General features: G+C 43.4%; 1 protein-coding gene across 3 annotated transcripts in view; it reads right to left on the reverse strand.

The window, feature by feature from the left end:
• The window catches only part of TTC28 (tetratricopeptide repeat domain 28), a 700,618-nt gene extending 683,021 nt beyond the window's left edge, over nt 1-17,597 (reverse strand). For 2 of the 3 annotated variants that reach the window (XM_009438072.5, XM_001172489.6), the window contains exon 1: nt 17,340-17,597. In XM_009438072.5, the coding sequence (XP_009436347.1) occupies nt 17,340-17,441 (102 nt within the window). In that variant the 5' untranslated portion in view covers nt 17,442-17,597. Of the gene's footprint in view, nt 1-140; nt 266-17,339 lie in introns of those variants that run through there. The other variant, XM_016938879.4, reaches the window with a different exon arrangement.
• Between the last annotated feature and the right edge of the window lie 6,818 nt (nt 17,598-24,415).

The following is a 24,415-nucleotide window of genomic DNA, read 5'->3' on the forward strand; positions in this document are numbered from 1 at the left end:
TGGGACTCTAGTGGACTCTAAAGGAAGCTTGATAAAACTGGTCCTCAAATGTTGGGAAAACTGCTAACTGGATCCAGTAACTGCTACAGGAAGGTACTGCTGCTGCAGAAATAAAGAAATGTCATTAAGGCAGCACTCACAGGAACAGCAGAGAGGAAGGCCATGACGAGGATACGAGCAAATCCCTCTGCCTCTTCTAGATCTTTACCACCCACCACTCGCAACAGGGAGCAGCTGGCAAAGCAGAAATGTTGCTTGCAGAATCTCAGCCCCAGGATCACAAAGCAGAATACATAAGATATCTTTGCAGCTAAGAATAAACAAGATGGATGGATATGCAGCAATAATTTAACTGGCAAAATACATTCTGTTCCAAGGACACACAAACTATCTGTTTAATAATCTACAATTTTGTGCAAGGGATGAAAATCAGTGACTCCAATCTGTATCCAACAGTTAATCATCTCGTGCTACTCTGAAGTGTAATAATAACAAAAACAATATCTCATTGTTCAATTTCCACCGGCCTGTTGTGGGGTGGAGAGAGGGGGGAAGGATATAGCATTAGGAGATATACCTAATGTAAATGACGAGTTAATGGCTGCAGCACACCAACATGGCACATGTATATAACAAATCTGCACGTTGTGCACATGTACCCTAGAACTTAAAGTATAATTTAAAAAAATACAAAAAAAAACCAGTATCTAACATTTATTTAACCTTACTTCATGCCTAGAACTGTTTAAATAGTGCTTACGTATTGCCTGATACTTTATTATGCTACACACACACAAAAAAAGAAAAAATAGTATACAGGTATTGAATTCTTTTAATGCTCACAACAAACCTGCGAAGTAGACAAGCTAGTATTCCCACTTTATACGTGGGACAATAAGGTGCAGAAAAGTTAAAAGTTAAACTGTTTGACTTTTGCCCAAAGTCACACAGTTGTGGAGGGGCTTAGATTAAACCTAGGGAGTCAGACTCCAGAGTCCATGATTTTGACCACTACATACGCCTCAATGCCACAATACACAACCTTCTCTAAATCTAAAGTAGCCTTTGAAATGTAACTCTTGTTGAACACAGTTTACATGGTTTTTAAATTTCATATCTGGATTTGTAGCTTTACAGAAAAGCAAACTCTCACAGATGGAGATATTCTTACTCTCTACTGAGAACATCCAACCTGACAACACATTTCTGGTACCCTAAGCAATACAGAATAAAGTGGGCAGAATAAAGGCAACAAAATAATCTTCCACACTGCAAAATAAAACTACTACCTTCACTACTGTCCCACTCAGAAATCAGAAGTAAATCAATTCACAGATGTATACAATTTATTTTCTAAATTATTATTTCTGGGCTGGGCGTGGTGGCTCACGCCTATAATCCCAATGCTTTGGGAGGCCAAGGTGGGCGAATCACTTGAGGTCAGGAGTTCAAGACAAACCTGGCCAACATGGTGAAACCCCATCTCTACTAAAAATACAAAAATAAACTAGGCGAGATGGCGCAGACCTATTGTCCCAGCTACTTGGGAGGCTGAGACATGAGAATCGCTTGAACCTGGGAGGCAGAGGTTGCAGTGAGCTGAAATCACACCGCTGCACTCGAACCTGGGTGGGCAACAGAGCGACACTCCATCTAAAAAAAAAAATTATTGATTGAAGCTCAAAAATATGCTGGGGTTGAAAATACAAAATTAAAAATGGTCCATGTTCCTTAATATTAGATACTTGCCTTACATTAAAACTTTGCATAAATGGAAATTTAGTAAATAATTTTTTACTTTCTTACAATATTGTTAAACATAATAATATGCATTTCTAGTGTCATGATTAAGGATTCAGAATTACAAAAGGCCAATGTTAAAATACTTATGCATCTGAAGTTATTATGTACAAAAAGTAATAAAATATTACACAAGAAAAATTTTCAAAAAATTTTTTGAGCCAAATTAATGAGTTCTCTTTCACAACTCCCTCTAAAATTAATCAAAATGTAATGACAATTGTGGGAAACCAAGCACATTTGAAAAAGTTCTGACCAGTAAATATATGAAATAATTCTAACCCTTCCAACTTCAATTAGAAATATGTACTCTAAAGCAGAAGAGTAATCATATTTCATTATAGCTGCTAACATGTTTACAACCCATCTTGCAAGGAGTAAAAAATCTTCATTAAAAATTTTTCTCTAAATTGCTTTGGGTTCACAAACAGACATGATTTGAAACATGGCAGCATAGTCAAAATCATCGAGATGGAAAATAGAATGGTGGCTGCCAGAGGCTGGAGAGAGGGAATAGGGATTTTATTGTTTAGTGGATAGAGTTTCACTTTTATAAGATGAAGAGTTATAGAGATGGATAATGGTGATAGTTGCACAACATCATGAATGTATTTAATTCCACTTAACTGTACACATAAAAATGATTAAGATGGTAATTTGACATACATTTTACAATTTAAAAATTGAGTGCCAGGCGCAGTGGCTCATGCCTGTAATGCCAGCACTTTGGGAGGCCAAGGCAGGTGGATCACCTGAGGTCAGGATTTCCAGATCAGCCTGGCCAACATGGTAAAACCCCGTCTCTACTAAAAATACAAAAATTAGCCGGACATGGTGACACACATCTGTAATCTCAGCTACTCAGGAGACTGAGGCAGGAGAATTGCTTGAGCCTGGGAGGTGGAGGTCACAGTGAGCCAAGATCATGCCACTGCACTCTAGCCTGGGTGACAGAGTGAGATTCTGTCTCAAAAAAAGAAAAAAAAATTGAGGAAAAAAAGAGATGATCTCCCTATCATGTAAGAAAACAGCAGGAAGGTGTCTATCTGCAAAGCAGACAGTGGGCCCTCACCAGAAGCAAACTGACTGGCCCCTTGACATTGAACTTCCTAACCTCCAGAACTGTGAGAAATAAATGTTTGTTGCTAAAAACAAGAACAAACAAAAAATAACTCCATCACAGTATAAAAATGTATCTAAACATTCAACTGTTTCAACTCTTACAAGGGTAAGAAACGGACTCAAATTAATTTTTTTTTGAGACAAGAGTCTTGCTGTGTTGCCCAGGCTGAAGTGCAGTGGCACGATCTCGGCTCATTGCAACCTCCGCCTCCCAGGTTCAAGTGATTCTCATGCCTCTGCCTCCCAAGTAGCTGGGCCTACAGGTTCATGCCACCACGTCCAGCTAATTTTTGTGTTTTTAGTGGAGACGGGGTTTTACCAGTTGGCCAGGCTAGTCTCAAACTCCTGAACTCAAGTGATCCACCTGCCTCAGCCTCCCACAGTGCCAGGATTACAGGTCAAAATTACTATTTATTAATAACTACATTTCTAGCTTCACCAGAAATTCCTGCTCAAATAAAGAATATGCCTGGTGTGGTGGCTCATGCCTGCAATCCCAACTACTTAGGAGGCTGAGGCAAGAGAATCCCTTGAGCCTAGGAGTCCGAGGCTGGGGTGAGCTATAATAGCACCAATGAACTCCAGCCTGGGTGACAGGGCCAGACACTGTCTCTAAATTTTTTATTTTAATTTAAAAATAAAATCTGAAATGCATTTTTTTTTTCTTGAGACAAGGTCTCGCTCTGTCACCCAGGCTGGAGTGCAGTGGCATGATCATGGCTCACTGCAACCTCAACCTCCTGGGCCGAACTGATCCTCCCACCTCAGCCTCCCAAGTAGCTGGGACTACAAGCACACACCACCACGCCCAACTAATTTTTGTATTTTGGAGATGGGGTTTCATCATGTTGCCCAGGCTGACCTTGAACTCCTGGGCTCAGGCGATCCTCTCATCTTGGCCTCCCAAAGTGCTAGGATTACATGTGTGAGCCACCACACACAGCCTGAAATGCATTTTTTTTAACAGCAAAAAAATATTTTCAGGAAATTATATCTCTATTTCACAAACCTGGTCTAAAACTAAAATTTTGAATCAAAACACAACTTATAGTACTAACACACTTTCTCTTTAACTTTTATTTGTACTATGAAAATTGATTCTTCCTCATCAATAACCAAGGAATATACAAGTAGTGATTTTCTTTATCATTTCTTTCATCAGCACAGTAAGAAAAGGAAATTTTTTTTCTTTTAGAGATGGAGTCTCGCTCTGTTGCCCAGACTGGAATGCAGTGGCACCATCTCAGCTCACTGCAACCTCTGCCTCCCAGGTTCAAGTGATTCTTCTGCCTCAGCCTCCCAAGTAGCTGGGACTGCAGGCACACACCACCACACCCAGCTAATTTTTTGTTTTTGTTTTGTTTTGATTTGGTTTGGTTTGGTTTGGTTTTTTGAGATGGAGTCTCACTCTGTCACTCAGACTGGAGTACAGTGGCGCTATTCGGCTCACTGCAACCTCCACCTCCTGGTTTCAAGAGATTCTTCTGTCTCAACCTCCCGAGTAGCTGATACTACAGGCATGTGCCACCACACCCGGCTAATTTTTGTGTTTTCAGTAGAGACGGGGTTTCACAATGTTAGCCAGGCTGGTCTCGAACTCCTGACCTCAGGTGATCCACCCACATTGGCTTCCCAAAGTGCTGGGATTACAGGCATGAGCCACCGCAGCTGGCTAATTTTTGTATTTTTAGTAGAGATGGGTTTCACCATATTGGCCAGAATGGTCTCGAACTCCTGACCTCATGATCTGAGAAAAGGAAAAAAAAATTTTTAAATATATAATTCCCTTTATTTCAAAGTTGCATAGGAAATTAGAATCATTCTTTTGCTATCTTAAAAACTACTGCTTTTAAGGCCAGCCGCAGTGGCTTACACCTGTAATCCCAGCACTTTGGGAGGCCGAGGTGAGCGGATCACCTGAGGTCGGGAGTTTGAGACCAGCCTGACCAACATGGAGAAACCCCGTCTCTACTAAAAATACAAAATTAGCCGTGTGTGGTGGCACATGCCTGTAATCCCAGCTACTTGGGAAGCTAAGGCAGGAGAATCCCTTGAACCCAGGAGGTGGAGGTTGCGGTGAGTCGAGATCGTGCCATTGTACTCCAGCCTGGGGCAACAAGTACGAAACTCCATCTCAGAAAAAAAACAATTGTTGTTATGTAGCCTCATTTCATATAATCCCTTCTTCATTATTTAATTTCTATCATCCAAGAAACATTTATATCAGGTACTACATTAAGTATTAGTTTAATAACAGCTTTATAACATTCATTTATTCATTTATTTTTAGAGACTGGGTTTCATTCTGTGGCCCAGGCTACAGTGCAGTGGTGCCAACATAGCTCACTGTAGCTTGGAACTACTGGGTTCAAGGGGTCTTCCTGCCTCAGCCTCCTGAGTAGCTGGGACTACAGGTACATGCCACCATACCCGGCTAATTTGACTGATTGACAGACAGATAGTTTTGTTTTGTTTTTTTGAGACAGAGTCTCACTCTGTCACCCAGGCTGGAGTGCAGTGGCACGATCTCAGCTCACTGCAACCTCTGCCTCCCAGGTTCAAGCAGTTATCCTACCTCAGCTTCCCAGGTAGCTGGGATTACAAGGGCATCACCACACCCAGCTAATTTTTGTATTTTTAGTAGAGATGGGGGTCTCACCATGTTGGCAAAGCTGGTCTCGAACTCCTGACCTCAGGTGATCCACCTGCCTCGGCCTCCCAAAGTTCTGGGATTACAGGCATGAGCCACTGCACCTGGCCTAAAAAATATATTTTAGAGACTGGGTCTCACACTATGTCACCCAGGCTGGTCTTGAACTCCTGACCTCAAGCAATCCTCCTACTTCAGCCTCCCAAATAGCTGAAATACAGAAAGGAACAACCATGCCTGGCTCAGTTTTGTAACTTTCAATACATAAAGAAATTACACTGCTCACATTGTAATTAATTTCATCTTTTCATTAAATTAATAGATAATAAAATTTGATAATAAACTTAATGTCAAATACTGCTTGATCAGTATTATAGAGACAAATTCCAGAATGGTGTGCCAACATAACCTTAAACCTCACAATAAAAACTAGGTTTTAACAATATCCACAGGGAAATTATGTTATTTTCTGGCAACAAGTCTAGCGTTTAGTAGCAAAAGGTAGTTATAATTGATCACTATTTGCTTAGTGATCATATAAATCAAAGACAGTCTAAGGCAAATGGTTAAGAACAGATTCCAGAGCCAGGCTGCTAAATTAGAATCCAAGGCAATTCAGTTTCCTAGCTGGATGGTATTGATAAAGTTACTTAACCTCTCTGTACTACACTTGTTTCACATGTAAGATGGGGATAATAGTGCCTACTTCATAAAGTTGTGAGAATTAAATTAGTTAATATATGTAAAGTATTTAAACAGTACTGACACAGAGTATGCACAATATAAATGCTAGTCTAGCTATAATAATCTCAAACACCTATACTTACAGAAGGAAGAGTGCTTCCACACAAATACTCTATAATTTATATGGTTCTTCCAAATAAGTCTAATGAAAATTTTATTTTTCATAAAATATATTTGGAATTTGTGGCCAATTTCTTGAACAATTATTATAAATGGTTTTCATAAATCTTTGTGAATATTAGGAAGCAATGGATTCAACAAAAGCATTATGTGACAGTGGAGCAATATTCGAAACTCCTGTTGCTACACAAGCCAAAAATGACATGGATCCAAGACAACTCAAAACAAAAATATTACACACAGAACAGAAGCAACTGTGCAGTATCAGGAAATGCAATACACTTTTTCTAGTGATAAGAAACTTCCACCGGGTGCGGTGGCTCACACCTGTAATCCCAGTACTTTGGGAGGCTGAGGCAGGCTGATCTCGAGGTCAGGAGATCGAGACCATCCTGGCTAACACAGTGAAACCCCGTCTGTACTAAAAATACAATAAATTAGCCAGGCGTGGTGGCGAATGCCTGTAGTCCCAGCTACTCAGAAGGCTGAGATAGGAGAATGGCGTGAACCCAGGAGGCGGAGATTGCAGTGAGCCGAGATAGTGCCGCTGCACTCCAGCCTGGGAGACAGAGCGAAACTCCGTCTCAAAAAAAAAAAAAAAAGAAAGAAAGAAAGAAAAAGAAACTTCACATGGGGCCACATGTCTAATAAAGGTGACTGAATCCCAAAATTATATTGGTAACATGGAAATTCCTGATAGGGGAAGAATATTCCCAGAAGTGTGACCAGTTAGGGCCAAAATAAAAGGTACAATTTACCCAATTATTATACCTAAGTACCCGGCCTTATTAAATATATGTTCCTCAATATCAAATTGTACTAAAAATCAGGAAACTAAGCTCCTAGTAGAGAACTGGTCAAAGGGAAGATCTTTGTGGAGTCAGCAGTTTCCTCTGTCCTACAATTTGGCAAAATAATCTCATAAGCACAAGAAGGTTAATATGCTTGCATTAAAAATGTTAAGTTACTTATAATCCAATTTAAATGTAAGTTCAAATACCTTAACATGTTCACATTACTTTTTTAATTCACAAAAACATTCTTATCTATCTTTATTTTAAGATGTTTTCCACATACATGCTTAGTGAATTTTCTTTTAGGAGATGTAAGAGAGTCTACAAATCTTTATTCTACTATTTCCCAAAATATACCCAATTACTGGCAAAAATGTTATTATTAAACTGATGAGAAAATATAAAGGTTTATTACTGGATTAAATAAGTTTTTCCATATGCTTGAATTTTTTATACACACAGTATATACTCTATTATATATATACACAGAATACAACTCTATCAGTATTGAACTTAGTTTGTCATTCCATAAAATGGCCATAGATGGCCAGATCAAGTAATCCTACTCATTTTACCCTGTATTACTGAAAATAAAAATGGGGGGGGCAAATAAAGACTTTAATATCTTTAATGATGTTTTTTAAGGCTTAGACTTTTATTTTCTGACATTTTTCTACACCTCTAATGAAATACATTTCACATATCGTAAAACTTACCCATTTAAAGAATCCAGTTCAGTGTCTTTTGGTGATTTATTCAGAGTTTTGCAACCATTACCACAATCTAATTTTAGAATACTCTCATCACCCCATACCCATCAGCAGTCATTCCCTCCTCCCCCCCACCCAACGTTCGTGACAAACACTAATCTTCTTTCCCTCTCTATGCATTTGTCTATGCTTAACTATTTCACATAAATAGAATCATTACAATATGTGATCTCTTGTGACTGGTTTCTTCCACTTAGATTGTTTTCAAGGTTCATCCATGTTGTATCATGCATCAGTACTTCTTCCTTTTATGGCAGAATAATACTCCACTGGAAATAATACTCCACTGGAAAAAAATATTTTGTTTATCCAGTCAACAGTTAGTTGTACTTGTGGCTGTTTTCACTTTTTGGCTTTTATAAATAATATAGCAATGAACATTCATGTTCACACAAGTTTTTGTGTGAACAATTGTTTTGATGTCTTTAGGATATATATATATATATATATATATATATATATATGAGTGGAATTACTGGGCCATATGGCAAGTCTATGTTTAACATTTTGAGAAGCTGCCAAAGCATTTTCTAAGACAGCTGCACCACTTTACATTCCAGCAATGTATGAGAGCTCCAATTTCTCCACATCCTCACCAGTACTTGTTATTGTCTATCTTTTTAACTTTAGCCACCCCAGTTGATGTAAAGTGGATCTCATTGTGGTTTTGATTGCATGACTGATGACTAACGATGTTGCATACCTTTTCATGTTATTGGCCATTTGTATATCTTTAGGAAATGTCTACTTTTTTGGTTTCACTCTGTCACCCAGGCTGGAGTGCAGCAGTGTAATCACTGCTCACTGCAGCTGCGATTTCCCAGGCTCAAGTGATCACGGGCTAACATTTTTTTCTATTTTTTTTTTGTAGAGAAGAGGTGTTACTATGTTGCCCAGGCTGATCTCAAACTCCTGGGCTCAAGTGATCCTCCCACCTTGGCCTCCCAAAGTGCTAGGATTACAGGCATGAACCACCTCAACCAGCCTGTTTATTTTTAAATTCGGTTGTCCTTTTATCATTGCATAGTAAGTTATTAATATATTCTGAATAATAAGTCCTTTAACAAATATATATTTGCAAATATTTTCTTCCTTGGCCGGGCGCGGTGGCTCACGCCTGTAATCCCAGCACTTTGGGAGGCCGAGGCAGGTGGATCACGAGGTCAGGAGATCAAGACCATCCTGTCTAACACAGTGAAACCCCGTCTCTACTAAAAATACAAAAAATTAGCCAGGCGTGGTGGCGGGAGCCTGTAGTCCCAGCTACTCAGGACACTGAGGCAGGAGAATGGCGTGAACCCGGTAGGCAGAGCTTGCAATGAGCCGAGATCGCACCACTGCACTCCAGCCTGGGCGACAGAACAAGACTCCGTCTCAAAAAAAAAAAAAAAAAAAAAAATTTCTTCCATTATGTGGATTTTGTTTTCACTTTTTTTTTGAGACAGAGTCTTGCTTTGTCACCCAGGCTGGAATGCAGTGGCCCAATCTCAGCTCATTGCAACCTCCACCTCCCAGGTTCACATGATTCTCTTGCCTCAGCCACCCAAGTAACTGGGATTACAGGCGCCTGCCACCATGCCCGGCTAATTTTTGTGTTTTTAGTAGAGACAGGGTTTCACCATGATGCCCAGGCTGGTCTCGAACTCCTGACTCCAAGTCATCTGCCCACCTCGGCCTCCCAAAGTGCTGGGATTACAGGTATGAGCCACTGCACCTGGACAAAATAAGGCTTTTATCAGAAAATTAAAATAGAAATAAACCCTTTAAAACTAAAACACTTTTTTTTTTTTTGAGACAGAGTCTCGCTCTGTCACCCAGGCTGGAGTGCAGTGGTGTGATCTCAGCTCACTGCAACGTCCGCCTCCTGAGTTCAAGTGATTCTCCTTCCTCAGCCTCCCAAGTAGATGGGACTATAGGCTAATTTTTTGGGTTGTTTTGTTTTGAGACGGAGTCTTACTCTCTCGCCCAGGCTGGAGGCCATCTCGGCTCACTGCAAGCTCCGCCTCCCAGGTTCAAGCAGTTCTCTGCCTCAGCCTCTGGAGTAGCTGGGATTATAGGCGCCTGCCACCACGCACGGCTACTTTTTGTATTTTTAGTAGAGACAGGGTTTCATCATATTGGCCAGGCTGGTCTTGAACTCCTGACCTCGTGATCCACCCACCTCGGCCTCCCAAAGTGCTGGGATTACAGGCATGAGCTACCGCGCCCGGCCAATTTTTTGTATTTTTATTAGAGACAAGGTTTCACCCTGTTGGTCAGGCTGGTCTCAATCTCCTAACCTCATGATCCACCCGTCTCGGCCTCCTAAAATGCTGGGATTACAGGCATGACCCACCACACCCGGCCTAAAATATTTATTACTAAAAATCAATAATATGTTCTTGCTGTTGAGAAAGAGAAAGCAACAATAATGTCCTTCCACTCTTTGACTAAATACCAGGAATTATTTTGCTAGACACCAAAAGTCATATTTGGAGAACTGAAGAGGTAATAATAGTAACTGGAGAGTAGAACAGAAAAAGAGGGCAAGTAGGTGTTGTAGTATGGCTGTAATTGGCCTCACTGTGACCACTACAGAAAAAACCCTTTTTCATCATAGCTATACTGCCCCTAGGCAAGGACGTGAAGAACATACCTTATTTTACAAGATTAATAGCGTAAAACTAACATATAGTAATCTGGAATGTGATTTTTTGAGATCCCACTTGATAAATAATTGATTGTAATGAGGATGTGGTTTTGTGGATAAAGAGTAGGATTGCTAAGAAATAGCAAATGGTCTAAGCACAAGAAACCTGACTTTGTGTTGTGGTTTTGCAGGAGTTAAAAAAAGAAGTTGGGCCAGGAGCGGTGGCTCACACCTGTAATCCCAGCACTTTGGGAGGCTGAGGCGGGTGGATCACGAGGTCAGGAGATCGAGACCATCCTGGCTAACATGGTGAAACCCCGTCTCTACTAAAAATACAAAAATTTAGCTAGACTTGGTGGCAGGCGCCTGTAGTCCCAGCTACTTGGGAAACTGAGGCAGGAGAATGGCGTGAACCCAGAAGGCGGAGCTTGCAGTGAGCCGAGATCACGCCACTGCACTCCAGCCTGGGCGACAGAGTGCAAAAAAAGTTAACTGCAAATGTTAAATAAGAGAATGCATTATTATTGTATGTAGCTTCCCCCCCTTACCTGGTACGTACTTGGCATTTCTATGCCATAATGGAAGTCAAAAATCACCATGATATTGTTTCAACATACTATGGACGTAGTTCAGAAAATGTTAGGACAAATTTGATATCAACATTCTTTGCACTCACAGAATTGCATAAAGAGTATCACTTTGGTAAAGATGAAAATTACTAAGATTATTGTCCTCTAATGTCAATCATCATAAAATGAATATCAAATTAGCATTGATACTTATATTTTGCTAAAACATGCCTACAGAAAACTGGTTAGTGTTTGTTTTTGGAAGACTATAGATAATAAAGTGTGAATATACAAGAAACATGAGATGTTCCAAGCATCATATTTGTATCATACTATGTCTCTAGTTTCTCTTCTTAGAAAATAACAATGCACCCAGCTGCTGAAGAGACACCAAAATAAATGTTCTACCAAGTTTAAGTTCAAACATCAGCCTTCCCGCTAACAGTTTTTAAAATAGCAATAATTTAAAGGAAGAAAGATTGTAACCATGAAATTTAATGAAAAAATATTGTTTCTGCTTTCAGGAAAAAAAGTAGTGAAAAAACAGCACACAAAACAAGAATCATAGAGTAAAAATAAAGAGCTTTCAATTATATTTTTATTATTTTTAATATTTAAAATTCACTGTCAAATATTCTATATAGCAACCTTGATTTCACATGCATTTGCAATACAACTATGTGGTATGAGAGACTTGTCTTCTTTAGTGGTTCCTCAAGCACTCACAGGGATTTCTTGGGTCGTAGAAAGGTGATGGGGACAGGAAGAGGCTTGGGGTTTCTGTTTGTGGTTTTTTTCTTTGCGGGGTTTTTTTTTTTTTTTTGGTCTGTGGTTTTGGAGTTTTTGTTTTTCTTGGTTTTTGATTGGGTTTGTCTGTTTTTTGTTTTGTGGCTCACTTTTAACTGGAATTAATTAGCAGAAGAAGATAAACAACAAATATCAAATCCCTACCACAGGCAAGGCATTGTTCTAAATATATACCTACATCCTCTTTTATTTAACAATTCTTTCGAATGGATATTACTATGCAATTATACATATGAGAACCATAAGATGCGTAAGAGTTAAGATCTGTTGGCTGGAGCAGTGGCTCAAGCCTGTAATTCCAGCACTTTGGGAGGTTGAGGCGGGTGGATCACTTGAGGTCAGGAGTTCAAGACCAGCCTGGCCAACACGGTGAAACCATGTCTCTACTAAAAATACAAAATTAGCTGGGCATAGTGGTGCACATCTGTAATCCCAACTACTTGGGAGGCTGAGGCAGGAGGATCACTTGAACCCAGGAGGCAGAGGTTACAGTGAGCCAAGATCACACCACTGCACTCCAGCCTGGGCGATGGCGAGACTCTGTCTCCAAAAAAAAAAAAAAAAAAAAGGTAAAACATGATCATTGTAAAAATCCCAGCTGTCTTTTTTACAGAAATTGATAAGCTGATCCTAAAATCCATTTGGAAATATAAGGGACCCAAAATAGCCAGTCTTGAAAAAGAACAAAGTTAAAGGACTTACACTTAATTTCAAAACCTATTACCAAGCTACAGTAATGAAACAGTGTAGTACTGGCATAAAGACAGAAAGAAATACACATCAAGAGAACAGAACTTAGAGTCCAGAAATAAAACCTTATATATGTTCAAGTGATTCTCAAAAAAGATGTGAAGACCATCAATAAAGGAAAGGACACTATTTTCAATATATAGTGCTGGGATAACTTTTTGTATCTATATACAAAATAATAAATTTGGACCACATACCACACACACCTCACACCACACACAAAAATTAAAACAAAATGGATCAACAACCTAAATATAAGGGCTAAAAGCATACAACTCTTAGAAGAAAACATAGGGGTAAATCATAGGGCTAAATCTTCATGACCGTAGATTTGGCAATGGCTTCTTAGACAAGAAACCAAAATCATGAGCAACAAAGAAAAAACAGATAAGCTAGACTTCCTCAAAATTAAAAACTTTTTTGGCATCAGAGGACATTATCAAAAGAGTAAACCGAGTGTGGTGGCTCACACCAGTAATCCTAGCACTTTGGGAGGCAGAGGCTGGTGGACCACTTGAGCCCAGGAGTTCCAGACCAGCCTGGGCAACACGGCAAAACTCCATCTCTACAAAAAATACAAAAATTAACCGTGCCTGTAGTCCTACCTGCTCAGGAGGCTGAGGTGGGAGGAACAACTGAGCCCAGGGAGGTCCAGGCTGCAGTGAGCCACAGCCTGGGCTCTGTGGAGTACAGCTACCACTGTACTCCAGCCTGGGCGACAGAGTGAAACCCTGTCACACACACACACACACACACACACACACACACAATGTAAAAAGAGGCATGAGCCTCTTTTATAGGTGCAGTGGCTCACATCTGTATTCCCAACACTTTCTGGGAGGCTGAGGTGAGAGGATCTCTTGAGGCCAGGAGTTCAAGATCAGCCTGGGCAACATAGCGAGACCCCTTATCTACAAAAAATTTTTAAATATTTGCCAAGTGTGGTGGCACGTGCCTGTAGTCTTAAACAATTATCATATGACCCAGATAGTCTATTCCTTAGGTATATACCCAAGGGAAATGAAAATATACATCCACACTAAAATTTGTACACAAATGTTCATAGCAGCATTATTCATAATAGCCGAAAATTGGAAAAAAAGCTCACGTGCCTATCAACAGAGGAACTGATAAAATATGGTATATCCATTCAAAAGATTACTCAGCATTAAAAAAGAATGAAGTGCTGATATACGCTACAGCATGGATAAACCTTGAAAACACTGTGCCACATGAAATAAGTCAATCACAAAAGACCATATGTAGTAAGATTTCATTCTGTGAAACCTCCAGAAGAGCTAAACTCAGAGACAGAAAGTAGGCTAGTTATTGCCAGGGACTAGGGGAAAAGGGAATAAGGATGACTGCTAATGGGTATGGGATTTCTTGTGGACTGATGAAAATGGTCTGAAAGTATCTAGATACCTGTCTTGTTTGTGTGATTCTGTGAACATATTATAAACCACAAAATTCTGCACTCAAGGGGATTTCATGGTAGGTGAATTTATCTCATTTATCTTTATCTCAATAAAGCTTTTTAAAGACACTTTAAAAAGACGTATCTGTATAAGCTACAAAAATAACACACTGAGAGACTAAAATGCCTAATTTTTCCATTTTTCTTCTTCAGCGCAATCTCAAGTCCAAAAGTCTTTCCTTCCTATATATGCATATTTTGTCCAGTGAAACAAGAAACTCTATTTTTTTATTAGAAATAAAAAAAAAAAGCCAGGTGTGGTGGCTCACAGTTGTGCTTCCAGCTACTCAGAAGGCTGAGGCAGAAGGATCACTTGAGGTCAAGACTGGGAGTTCAAGACTAGCTGAGGCAACACAGCTAGATCCTGTCTTTAAAAATATTTTTTAGGCCAGGCGCGGTGGCTCACGCCTGTAATCCCAGCACTTGGGAGCCCGAGGAGGGCGGATCATTTGAGATCGGGAGTTCAAAACCAGCCTGGACAACATGGTGAAACCCCATCTCTACTAAAAATACAAAAATTAGCCGGGCATGGCGGTGGGCACCTGTATTCCCAGCTACTTGGGAGGCTAAGGCAGGAGAATTGCTTGAGCCAGGAGGGTGGAGGCTGCAGTGAGGCCAAGATCATGCCATTGCACTCCAGCCTGGGTGACAGAGCAAGACTCCATCTCAGGAAAAAAAAAAAAAAAAAAAAAATATATATATATATATAAAGTTAAAACCCTACTGAAATGAAACCAATAAAAATTCAATTTAATTAAAAAATAGTTCCTGAAATATTAATTTTCAAACAATTCTATTTTAGCTTTGACTCTGAACAAAATATAAACCTCAATTTCAAAATATCACAAAGATTGGCTGGGGGCAGTGGCTCACGCCTGTAATTCCAGCACTTTGGGAAGACGAGGCAGGTGGATCACTAGAGGCCAGGAGTTCCAGAGCAGCCTGGCCAACATAGGGAAACCCAGTCTCTACTAAAATAATACAACAAAAATTAGCCGGGTCTAGTAACCCCAGCTACTCAAGAGGCTGAGGCATTAGAATCGCTGGAATCTGGGAGGTGGAGGTTGCAGTGAGCGGAGATCATGCCACAGCACTCAACCTGGGCGACAGACTGAGACTCTGTCTCAAAAAAATAAAAATAAGGCCAGGTGCCATGGCTCACGCCTGTAATCTCAGCACTTTGGGAGGCCAAGGTGGGCAGATCACTTGAGGTCAAGGAGTTTGGGACCAGCCTGGGCAACACAGTGAAACCTCCTCTCTACTAAAAATACATAAATTAGCTGGGCATGGTGGCACATACTTGTAATGCCAGCTACACCAGAGGCTGAGGCAGGGGAATCGCTTGAATTCGGGAGGTGGAGGTTGCAGTGACCTGAGATTGTGCTACTGCACTCCAGCCTGGAAGACAGAGTGAGGCTCCGTCTCAAAAAAAAAAAAGAAAAAGAAGAAAATTTAAATTAAAAATTTAAAAAATCACAAAGACTACAAATACTCAGGTTTAAGCAAATTCCCACCTTTCTTGAATTAACAGTAATTCATATTTGCTTTGTCAAAAATGTAGATATTTACCTGCCCCAATGGAATGAAATCCTAAAAGCCTAGTGTTCCCAAATGATGAAGAGAAAGAAACATGCATATTTTAATTTAGAATGTTGATTCAGAATTAATTTTAACCTAGCTGGAGTATACATAATCATTTATGTATTTATTTACTTATTTAAGAGACTGGGTTTCGTTGTGTTATCCAGGCTGGAATGCAGTGGCACAACCTTGGCTCACTGCAACTTGTACTTCCTGAGCTCAAGCGATCCTCCCACCTCAGCCTCCAGAGTAGCTGAGACTGCAAGTGCACGCTACCACACCCAGCTAATTTTTGCGGAGACGAACGAGTCTCGCTATGTTTCCCACACTGGTCTCTAACTCCTTGGCTCACTACAGCCTCAAGCCCCTGGGCTCAAGCAATCTGCCTCCCAAAGTGCTGAGATTACAGGAGTGAGCCACCGCACCCGGCCTAGTGGATAGTGTATACTAAGCAACATGTACCCTGCTTTTGCCTAAAACATACTGAAAACATGGCATTGAACACAATCACAAAGTTGGGAGCTGAGAAAAATATACTGTAAAATAAATCTGAGTATTAATCTCAAGAAGCTCCTGAAAATGTCTCAAGAACTCCTATGCTGCACTCTCCCTAATAATTTAGACTTTCTACAGATATTTTCTGATCATCTACAGTGTGTCAGGCACCATGCCAGGTACCAAGATGCCATGGTGAGGTATACACAAAACCGGCTCCTGCTTGCAGGAAGCCTACTCTCTAAAACAGTGCTTGCCAAGCTCGCCTGATCACAACTTCGGAGCTTGTTTAAGTTCAAAATCGGCTTCCCTGCTTTGGTGAGCCACAGTCCGTGGCATTTTTATCAGGTGCTCCCAATGATTCCCACGCTCTAACGGGTTTGGGAGGCAAGGGTGGGGGTAAGCTCGAGAGCCCAGAGACATCCCGTCCAGCGGGAGCCCCACCTCTAAAGTCCATGTCGCTCAGCATCCTTCCCCCTGACTAGTGGCCCAAACACAGCACGAAGCTGAGGTGGGTGGAACGCTTTCCAAAACAACGCTCTGTGATGAGCCACCGACAGACTTGCTCGCCTCCGGGGACGAAGAGCTCACTCCTCACAAACCCCACCCCGGAAAGGTAGCACCTGAGCATCCCGGGCTGCGCCGACACCTGTCTCACCGCGGGTGCCGCCTACCGCTCCGGTGGACTCCAGTCCCCAGGTTCCGCCCCACGGGGGCTGGGGGGAAGGGGGAGGCGCCGCGCGCATTAGGCGCTGACTGTATACCGACACCCCCCCCCCCCGGTGTGCGCAGGCCAACACCCATACACACCCTCACACACCCACACACATCCACACACACTCGCGCGGAAACTGAGGCAGGCAGGCGGCGGACCAGGTCCCGCCGCCTCACGGCTCGCGGCTGGGATCGAACCCGGACTGCGAGACGCCTTCCGCCTCGCAGGCGCTCCTCAGCCGCTGAGGCCCGGCCCGGCTCCCACCGCCGGAGTTTCACAAAGAAAGTCTCCCGGCCCGAGCCCCTCACGCACTCACCGGCGCCGACGCCGGCGGCGACTCTGGCTCCCGCCGCCTTCGGCTCCTTGCGGGGGTCGGCCCTTGGGTCGGCTCGGGCGCCGGCGGCGGCGACTGCTCCATCCCCACGGGGCCCGGGCCGCGTCCGCCTCGAGCTAACGGTCCCGCCAGCTAGGCGCGCGCGCCGGTTCCGCGCGCCATGTTCCCGCCGTGCTGCGCGCCGCCGCGGCGCCCCTCACTGCCCCCGAACCGCGCGCGCGCCCTCGCGGGCCCACACATGCACCGCGCACGCGCGCGTTCGCCGCGCCCCCTCCCCGCGCGCCCCGCCTCGCGCCCTCTGGAGCTGGCCGCTGTTCCCAGTGTCTCGCCCACCCCCGCCGGGCCCGTCGGACTCGGCGGGTGAGCGCGCGGTTCCCGGCTCCGCACCGCCGCCTGCCTCTCTGCAGACCACCCCGGACCCGACCCCTCGGCCATTTCCCCACACTGCCGCTTTCGCTTCCCCCACGACGCGGGGCCTGGGACGACGGTCCGGGCCAAGAGGAACTTCCCCGCAAGAAGTGCCTAGCTAAGGACGCTACTAAGGGGGCGGGATCGCCATCGTGGAGGTGTGCAAGCACGTGCCTGCGTCCCGGAGACAGCCAGACTCAACGGAGAAGCTGAGTTCAAGTCCCACATCTCCACTAACCCTTGCGTGTTAGGGTCAGGGCTTCGGGACTTGTTTCTCCTAAATCTTTTTTTTTTTTTTTTCTTTTTTGAGACGATGTCTTGGTCTGTCACGCAGGCTGGAGTGCTGTGGCGCGATCTCAGCTCACTGCAAGCTCCGCCTCCCGGGTTCATGCCATTCTCCTGCCTCAGCCTCCCCAGTAGCTGGGACTACAGGCGCCGGCCACCACGCCCGGCTAATTTTTGTATTTTTAGTAGAGATGGGGTTTCAGCCTGTTAGCCAGGATGGTCTTTATCTCCTGACCTGGTGATCCTCCCACCTCGGCCTCCCAAAGTGCTGAGATTACAGGTGTGAGCCACCGCGCACGGCCTGTTTCTCCTAAATATAAGGACTCAATATAATAATAAGAGAAAGCCTCAGCACCGCGCCTAGCACTTAGTAGGTAGTGATCAAGAGAGAAGACCTCTTAAGTGGTTTTAATGGTTAAGGACCACAGGTTCTCAAGAAAGGGAAATCTCAATTCAAGTCCCGCCTCCATCTCTTGAAAACTGAGAAACCTTGAACAAGTCACTCAGAGGAGCCAAAGATCCTTGATTTCTACATGTGCAAAAGGGGAGTGTGGCAGTAGCACTGCACAGGGTTGACTGAGCTTTCAGGGAGATGATGACTGTACGATCATGCCTCTCTTAATCACGGGATGGTTCTGAGAAATGCCTCCTTAGGTGATTGCATCATTGTGCAAACAGCAAAGTGCATTTACACAAACCTTGTATAGCCTTGTATAGCCTACTACACACCTAGGCTGTATGGCGTAGCCTATTGCTCCTAGGGTACACACCTCTACAGCCTGATACTTTACTGAATATACTATAGGCAATTATAACACAATGTAAGTACTTGTGTACCTGAACATAGAGAAGGTACAGTAAGAATAGAGTATAAGAGATTTTAAAATGGTACTCCTGTATAGGGCACTTACCATGAAAGGAGCTTGCAGGACTGGAAGATGCTGTGGATGAGTCACTGAGTGTGAAGGCATAGGACCTTACTGTGCACTACTGCAGACTTTATAAACACCATATGCTTAAGCTACACCAAAATATTTTAAAGCTTTACAATAAATTAACCTTAGCTTACTGAAATTTATCTTAAAAATTTTTGCCAGTCGTGGTGTCTCACACCTGTAATCCCAGCACTTTGGGAGGCTGAGGCAGGCAGATCATTTGAGGTCAGGAGTTCGAGACCATCCTGGCCAAGGCGGTGAAACCCTCATCTCTACTAAAAATACAGAACTTAGCCAGGCATGGTGATGTGCACCTGTAATCCCAGCTACTCAGGAGACTGAGGCAGGAGAATCGCTTGAACCCAGGAGGCGGAGGTTGCAGTGAGCCAAGATCATGCCATTGCACTCCAGCCTGGGCAATAACACGCATGGAGCTGTCATCTCCTGTGATAACAATGCCTTCTTCTTCCAAAATACTTCCTGAAGGACCTGCCTGAGGCTGTTTTATAGTTTACTATTTTTTAATGTAAGTAGAAGACATACATTCTAAAATTACGAAAAACACTACACCAGGGCTGGGCACAGTGTCTCATGCGGGTAATCCCAGCACTTTAGGAGGCTGAGGCGGGCAGATCATTTGAGGTCAGGAGTTTGAGACCAGCCTGGGCAGTGTGGTGAAACTCCATCTCTGCTAAAAATACGAAGATTAGCTGGGTGTGGTGGTGGGTGCCTGTATTCCCCGCAACTCAGGAGACTGGGGCAGAAGAATCGCTTCAACCTGGGAGGCAGAAGTTGCAGTGAGCCAAGATCGCGCCACTGCACTCCAGCCTGTGTGACAGAGCAAGACTCTGTCTTAAAAAAAAAAACCAGTAACATGTTGTTCATTATCAAGTATCTTATATTGTATGTAATTGTACATGCTATGCTTTTATAGAACTGGCAGCACAGATTTGTTTACACCAGCATCACCAGAAACAAAGAAATGCGTTACCCTAACATTACAATGACTACGTCACTAAGCAATAGGAATTTTTCAGCTCCATAATCATCTTATGGTACCACCGATTTACATGTGGTTTTTCATTGACTAAAATGTCATTATACAACACATGACTGCATATCCCAGGGCCCAATGCCTGACACACACAAAGCTGAGTTTCACTGGTGTAATTCCCACCCTATCCATCCAAGACTCCTAAAAGTTTAATGAAATGGACTCTGCTCCCAAACCCTGTAGTATAAGTAGCTGGGAGGAGTTTGCCCAACTTGGGGCTGCAAGGACTCTTTCTTCCCACATCTTTGCTTTCCTTTCTCTCCCCCAAACTTCTCTGAAAACCCTAAAGTTGGCAGAAAAATGGAGAATGTTTTCCCTACTAACAAAAAGAATCTTCAAGAGTCTCTTGGTATTTGTAAATGGTTGCATTTACTAGTCTGTTTTTTTTTTTGTTTTTTTGTTTTTTTTTTGGTTTTTGGTTTTTGTTTTTGAGATGGAGTCTTGCTCTGTCACCCAGGCTGGAGTGCAGTGGCACGATCTCGGCTCACTGCAACCTCCACCTCCCAGGTGCAAGCGATTCTCCTGCCTCAGTCTCCTGAGTAGCTGGGATTAAAGGCACGCACCACCACACCCGGCTAATTTTTTTGTATTTTTAGTAGAGACGGGATTTCACCATGTTGGTCAGGCTGATCTCAAACTCCTGACCTCGTGATCCACCTGCCTTGGCCTCCCAAAGTACTAGGATTACAGGCGTGAGCCACCGCGCCCAGCCTTCTAGTCTGGTATTTTTCTTATTCAAGTAACAAAGAAAAAAAAAATCACCAAGAGTAAAACAGAAAAAAGGAACAAAACTGATAGCATGACTGAAAAGGCCTGGGGTGGTACCTCACTTCAGGCATAGCTGGATACAGGCATTTATACAAGATAAGTCTCTCTAATCTCTCAGTGCTTGCTTCCCTTTGATTACTTCATTCTCACGCAGTTCTTTCCACATAGTGGCCTGAGCAGCTCCTAACTCACATCTCCCCAAGAAAGCAGAGGCTGTTCCCCAATAGTTCCAGCCAAAGTCCCAGGACTGACTTTCACTGGACCCATTTGGGCCACATGCTCCTGCCTCAGCCAATCACCACATCCAGCCTGGTCAGACCTGGCTTTCATGAAGCCCCTTCAGGAAGCGGTTGGGGTCATCCCCTCCGGAAGGACATGGGGAAAACCAGAAAGTGGGAGGAGGGATGCTTCCTTCCGAAAAATAGGGATGCAATTACCACAAGAGGTATCAGGTACAGGGCTGGCACAAACAAGAGCTACCCACGGCACCATCATGTAGGCATGCAGCAGGTCCACCATGAAGCAACCTGGCTGCTCTGCAAAACGGAGTCATAGTTAATTCAGCCAATGAGAAATATCCCTCTACCTGGGTTCCCACCATTCACCCCAGGCCTGGCATGTCCCAAATTTGCTTGGTCAAAGGCAAGCAAATTAACCACCTTTTATGCTGCACAAAAAGCTGAAAAGATTATCTTACTTCTCTGGCTTAAGAACTTTCTATGACTCCCTCTGGCTACTTATGTGGCTCCCCCACCCTTAATGATAGAAGCCAACATTCATGAATCCCTTACCACATGCCAGGTACTTTATGGACCTGCCTCCTCCAAACAGCGTAGAAGAGGTTGGTACTCTTACTGCACCCATTTTATAAATATGGAAACAAAGGCTCAGCAATTTGAGGTAATTTACCCAGAGCCAAAGTTAGGAAGTGCAGAGTTCGGATTAACACAATATTGTTCTCGCCATTGCCATCCCAGCTCCATTTGTTCATGTTTCAAAGTCCTACACCCACCTCTAGCTGGGGGGCCAGTGGGAACAGCTCCACAGCAGAAGAAGCCTCTAGGAACCCCTTCAGCTTCTGCAGTGGTGGGGGTGGGGGGTAGGTGCAAAAGATGCTTAGCTTTACCATCCTCTCCCATAACTTTTTTTTTTTTTTTTTTTTTTTTTTTTGAGATGGATTCTCACTCTGTCGCCCAGGCTGGAGTGCAGTGGTGCGATCTCAGCTCACTGCAACCTCTGCATCCTGGGTTCAAGCAATTCTCGTGCCACAGCCTCTGGAGTAGCTGGGATTACAGGTGCCCACCACCACGCCTGGCTAATTTTTGTATTTTTAGTAGAAATGGGGTTTCACTATGTTGGCCAGGCTAGTCTCAAACTCCTGACCTCAAGTGATCCACCCGCCTCAGCCTCCCAAAGTGCTGGGATTGCTAAGCCACCATGCCTGGCCCCATCTCCCATAACTTAATGGGATAGGGAAAAGAATTCCTCCAAGAGAAAATTAAGAGTGAGGTTAGGAGAGGAAGTAGATGCTGGGTAGCTTTAAATCAGCAGCTGATTTCTCCAATTGGTGAGTCAATTAGTTTCCTATGGCCGCTGTAACAAATTACCACAAACTGATTGGCTTACAACAACACAGACTTAATATCTTATTGTTCTATAGGTCAGAAGCCTCAAATCAGTTTCACTTGGCTAAAGTCAAGTTGTAAAGGACTGATTCCTTCAGGAGGTTCTGAAGGGAAAACCCATTTTCTTGCCTTTTTCTGCTTTTAGTGGTTACCTATATTCCCTGGATTGTGGCCCTTTCCTCCATTTTTAAAGCACACCACTCCAGTCTCTGCACAGTGCTATGGTTTGAATGTGTCCCCCAAAGTTCATGTGCTGGAAATTTAATCTCCAATGCAACAGTGTTGAGAGGTGGGACCTTTAAGAGGTGATTAGGTCATGAAAGATCTGCCGTCATTAATAGAGTAATGATGTTATCTCAGCAGAGGGTTAATTATCATGGGGGTGGGTTCCTAATAAAAGGATTGAGTTCAGCCCCCTTTCTCTCTTGATGTGATGCCTTCCATCATGGGATGACACAGCAAGAAGACCCTCACCAGAAGCAGGCCCCTTGATCTTGACCTTCCCAGCCTCCAGAACTGTAAGAAATAAACCTGTTCTTTATAAATTACCTAGTCTCAGATATTGTGTAGCAATACAAAAAAGACTAAGACACTCAGTCATCATCACATTGCCATCTTCCCTGACTGCTGAGTCCCTCTTAAAAGAGCACTGTGGGCTGGATGTGATGGCTCATGCCTGTAATCCCAGCACTTTGGGAGGCCAAGGCGGGCAGATCACAAGGTTAGGAGTTCGAGACTAGCCTGACCAACATGGTGAAACCCCATCTCTACTGAAAAAACAAAATTTAGCTGGGCATGGTGGCGAGCGCCTGTAATCCAGCTACTCGGGAGGCTTAGGCAGGAGAATCACTTGAACCTTGGGAGGTGGAGTTGCAGTGAGCCGAGATTGCGCCATTGCACTCCAGCCTGGGCACCAAGAGCAAAAAACTCCGTCTCAAAAAAAAAAAAAAAAAGCACTGTGATGGGACACTGGGCCCACAGGCAACATCGGATAAGCTCCCATCTCAAGATGCTTAATCACATCTGCAAAGTCCCTTTTGTCATGGAAAGGAACATAGTCAAAGATTCTGGGAATTAAGATGAGGACACTTTGGAGGGGCCATTATTCAGCCTACCATGGAAGATATCATGAGAGGGAGTTAATACAAAATGCTCTAGAAACAGAGAAAGGCGGCCAGGCACAGTAGCTCATGCCTCTAATCCCAGCATTTTGGGAGGAAGGCGGGTGGATTGCCTGAGGTCAGGGGTTCAAGACCAGCCTGACCAACATGGTGAAACCCCATCTCTACTAAAAATACAAAAATTAGCTGGGCATGGTGGCAGGTGCCTGTAATCCCAGCTACTCGGGAGGCTGAGGCAGGAGAATCACTTGAACCCAGGAGGCGGAGGTTACAGTGAGCTGAGATCACACCATTGCACTCCAGCCTGGGCGACAAGCATGAGACTTCATCTCAATTTAATAAAAAAAAGAAAAAAGAAAAAAAAAAGAAACAGAGAAAAGCTGGCTAACTCTCCACAGTGGGAAAAATGTCCCAGGAAACCACAGCCTCCACATTAAATATTCAAATGAGCTAAAACCCATCTAATTGGCAATCTCAGCCTCATTCCTTTAAACATGCAAACTACCTAAATTCCCACCAAACCCCCTACACCAGGCCAGCCAAGTCTCAAAATGCTTATATACCCTTTAATAGAAATTTCCAACCACCACCCCCATTTCCTAAGGAAATGGCTGTGTGCCCTTGACCCTGCCCTGACAGAATCGCCAGTGGCCTTTGAACCATGGCACTCAATTCAGGGCATGGCCAGCGAGCTACAAAGTGTCCTAGCATCAACCAAGCAAAGTTATAAAAGCAGATTTAGTGGACAATAAGGAACATTAGTTTTAGAGTCAAAAAGACCTGGGTTGGGTCCCAGCTCTGCCATTTACCAGCTGTGCAACATCGGAAAAGTTCCCTTCCTCTTCTAACTTTGGTTTCCTCA

The sequence above is a fragment of the Pan troglodytes genome, chromosome 23 (genome assembly GCF_028858775.2).
Source record: "Pan troglodytes isolate AG18354 chromosome 23, NHGRI_mPanTro3-v2.0_pri, whole genome shotgun sequence".
Classification (NCBI taxonomy): domain Eukaryota; kingdom Metazoa; phylum Chordata; class Mammalia; order Primates; family Hominidae; genus Pan; species Pan troglodytes.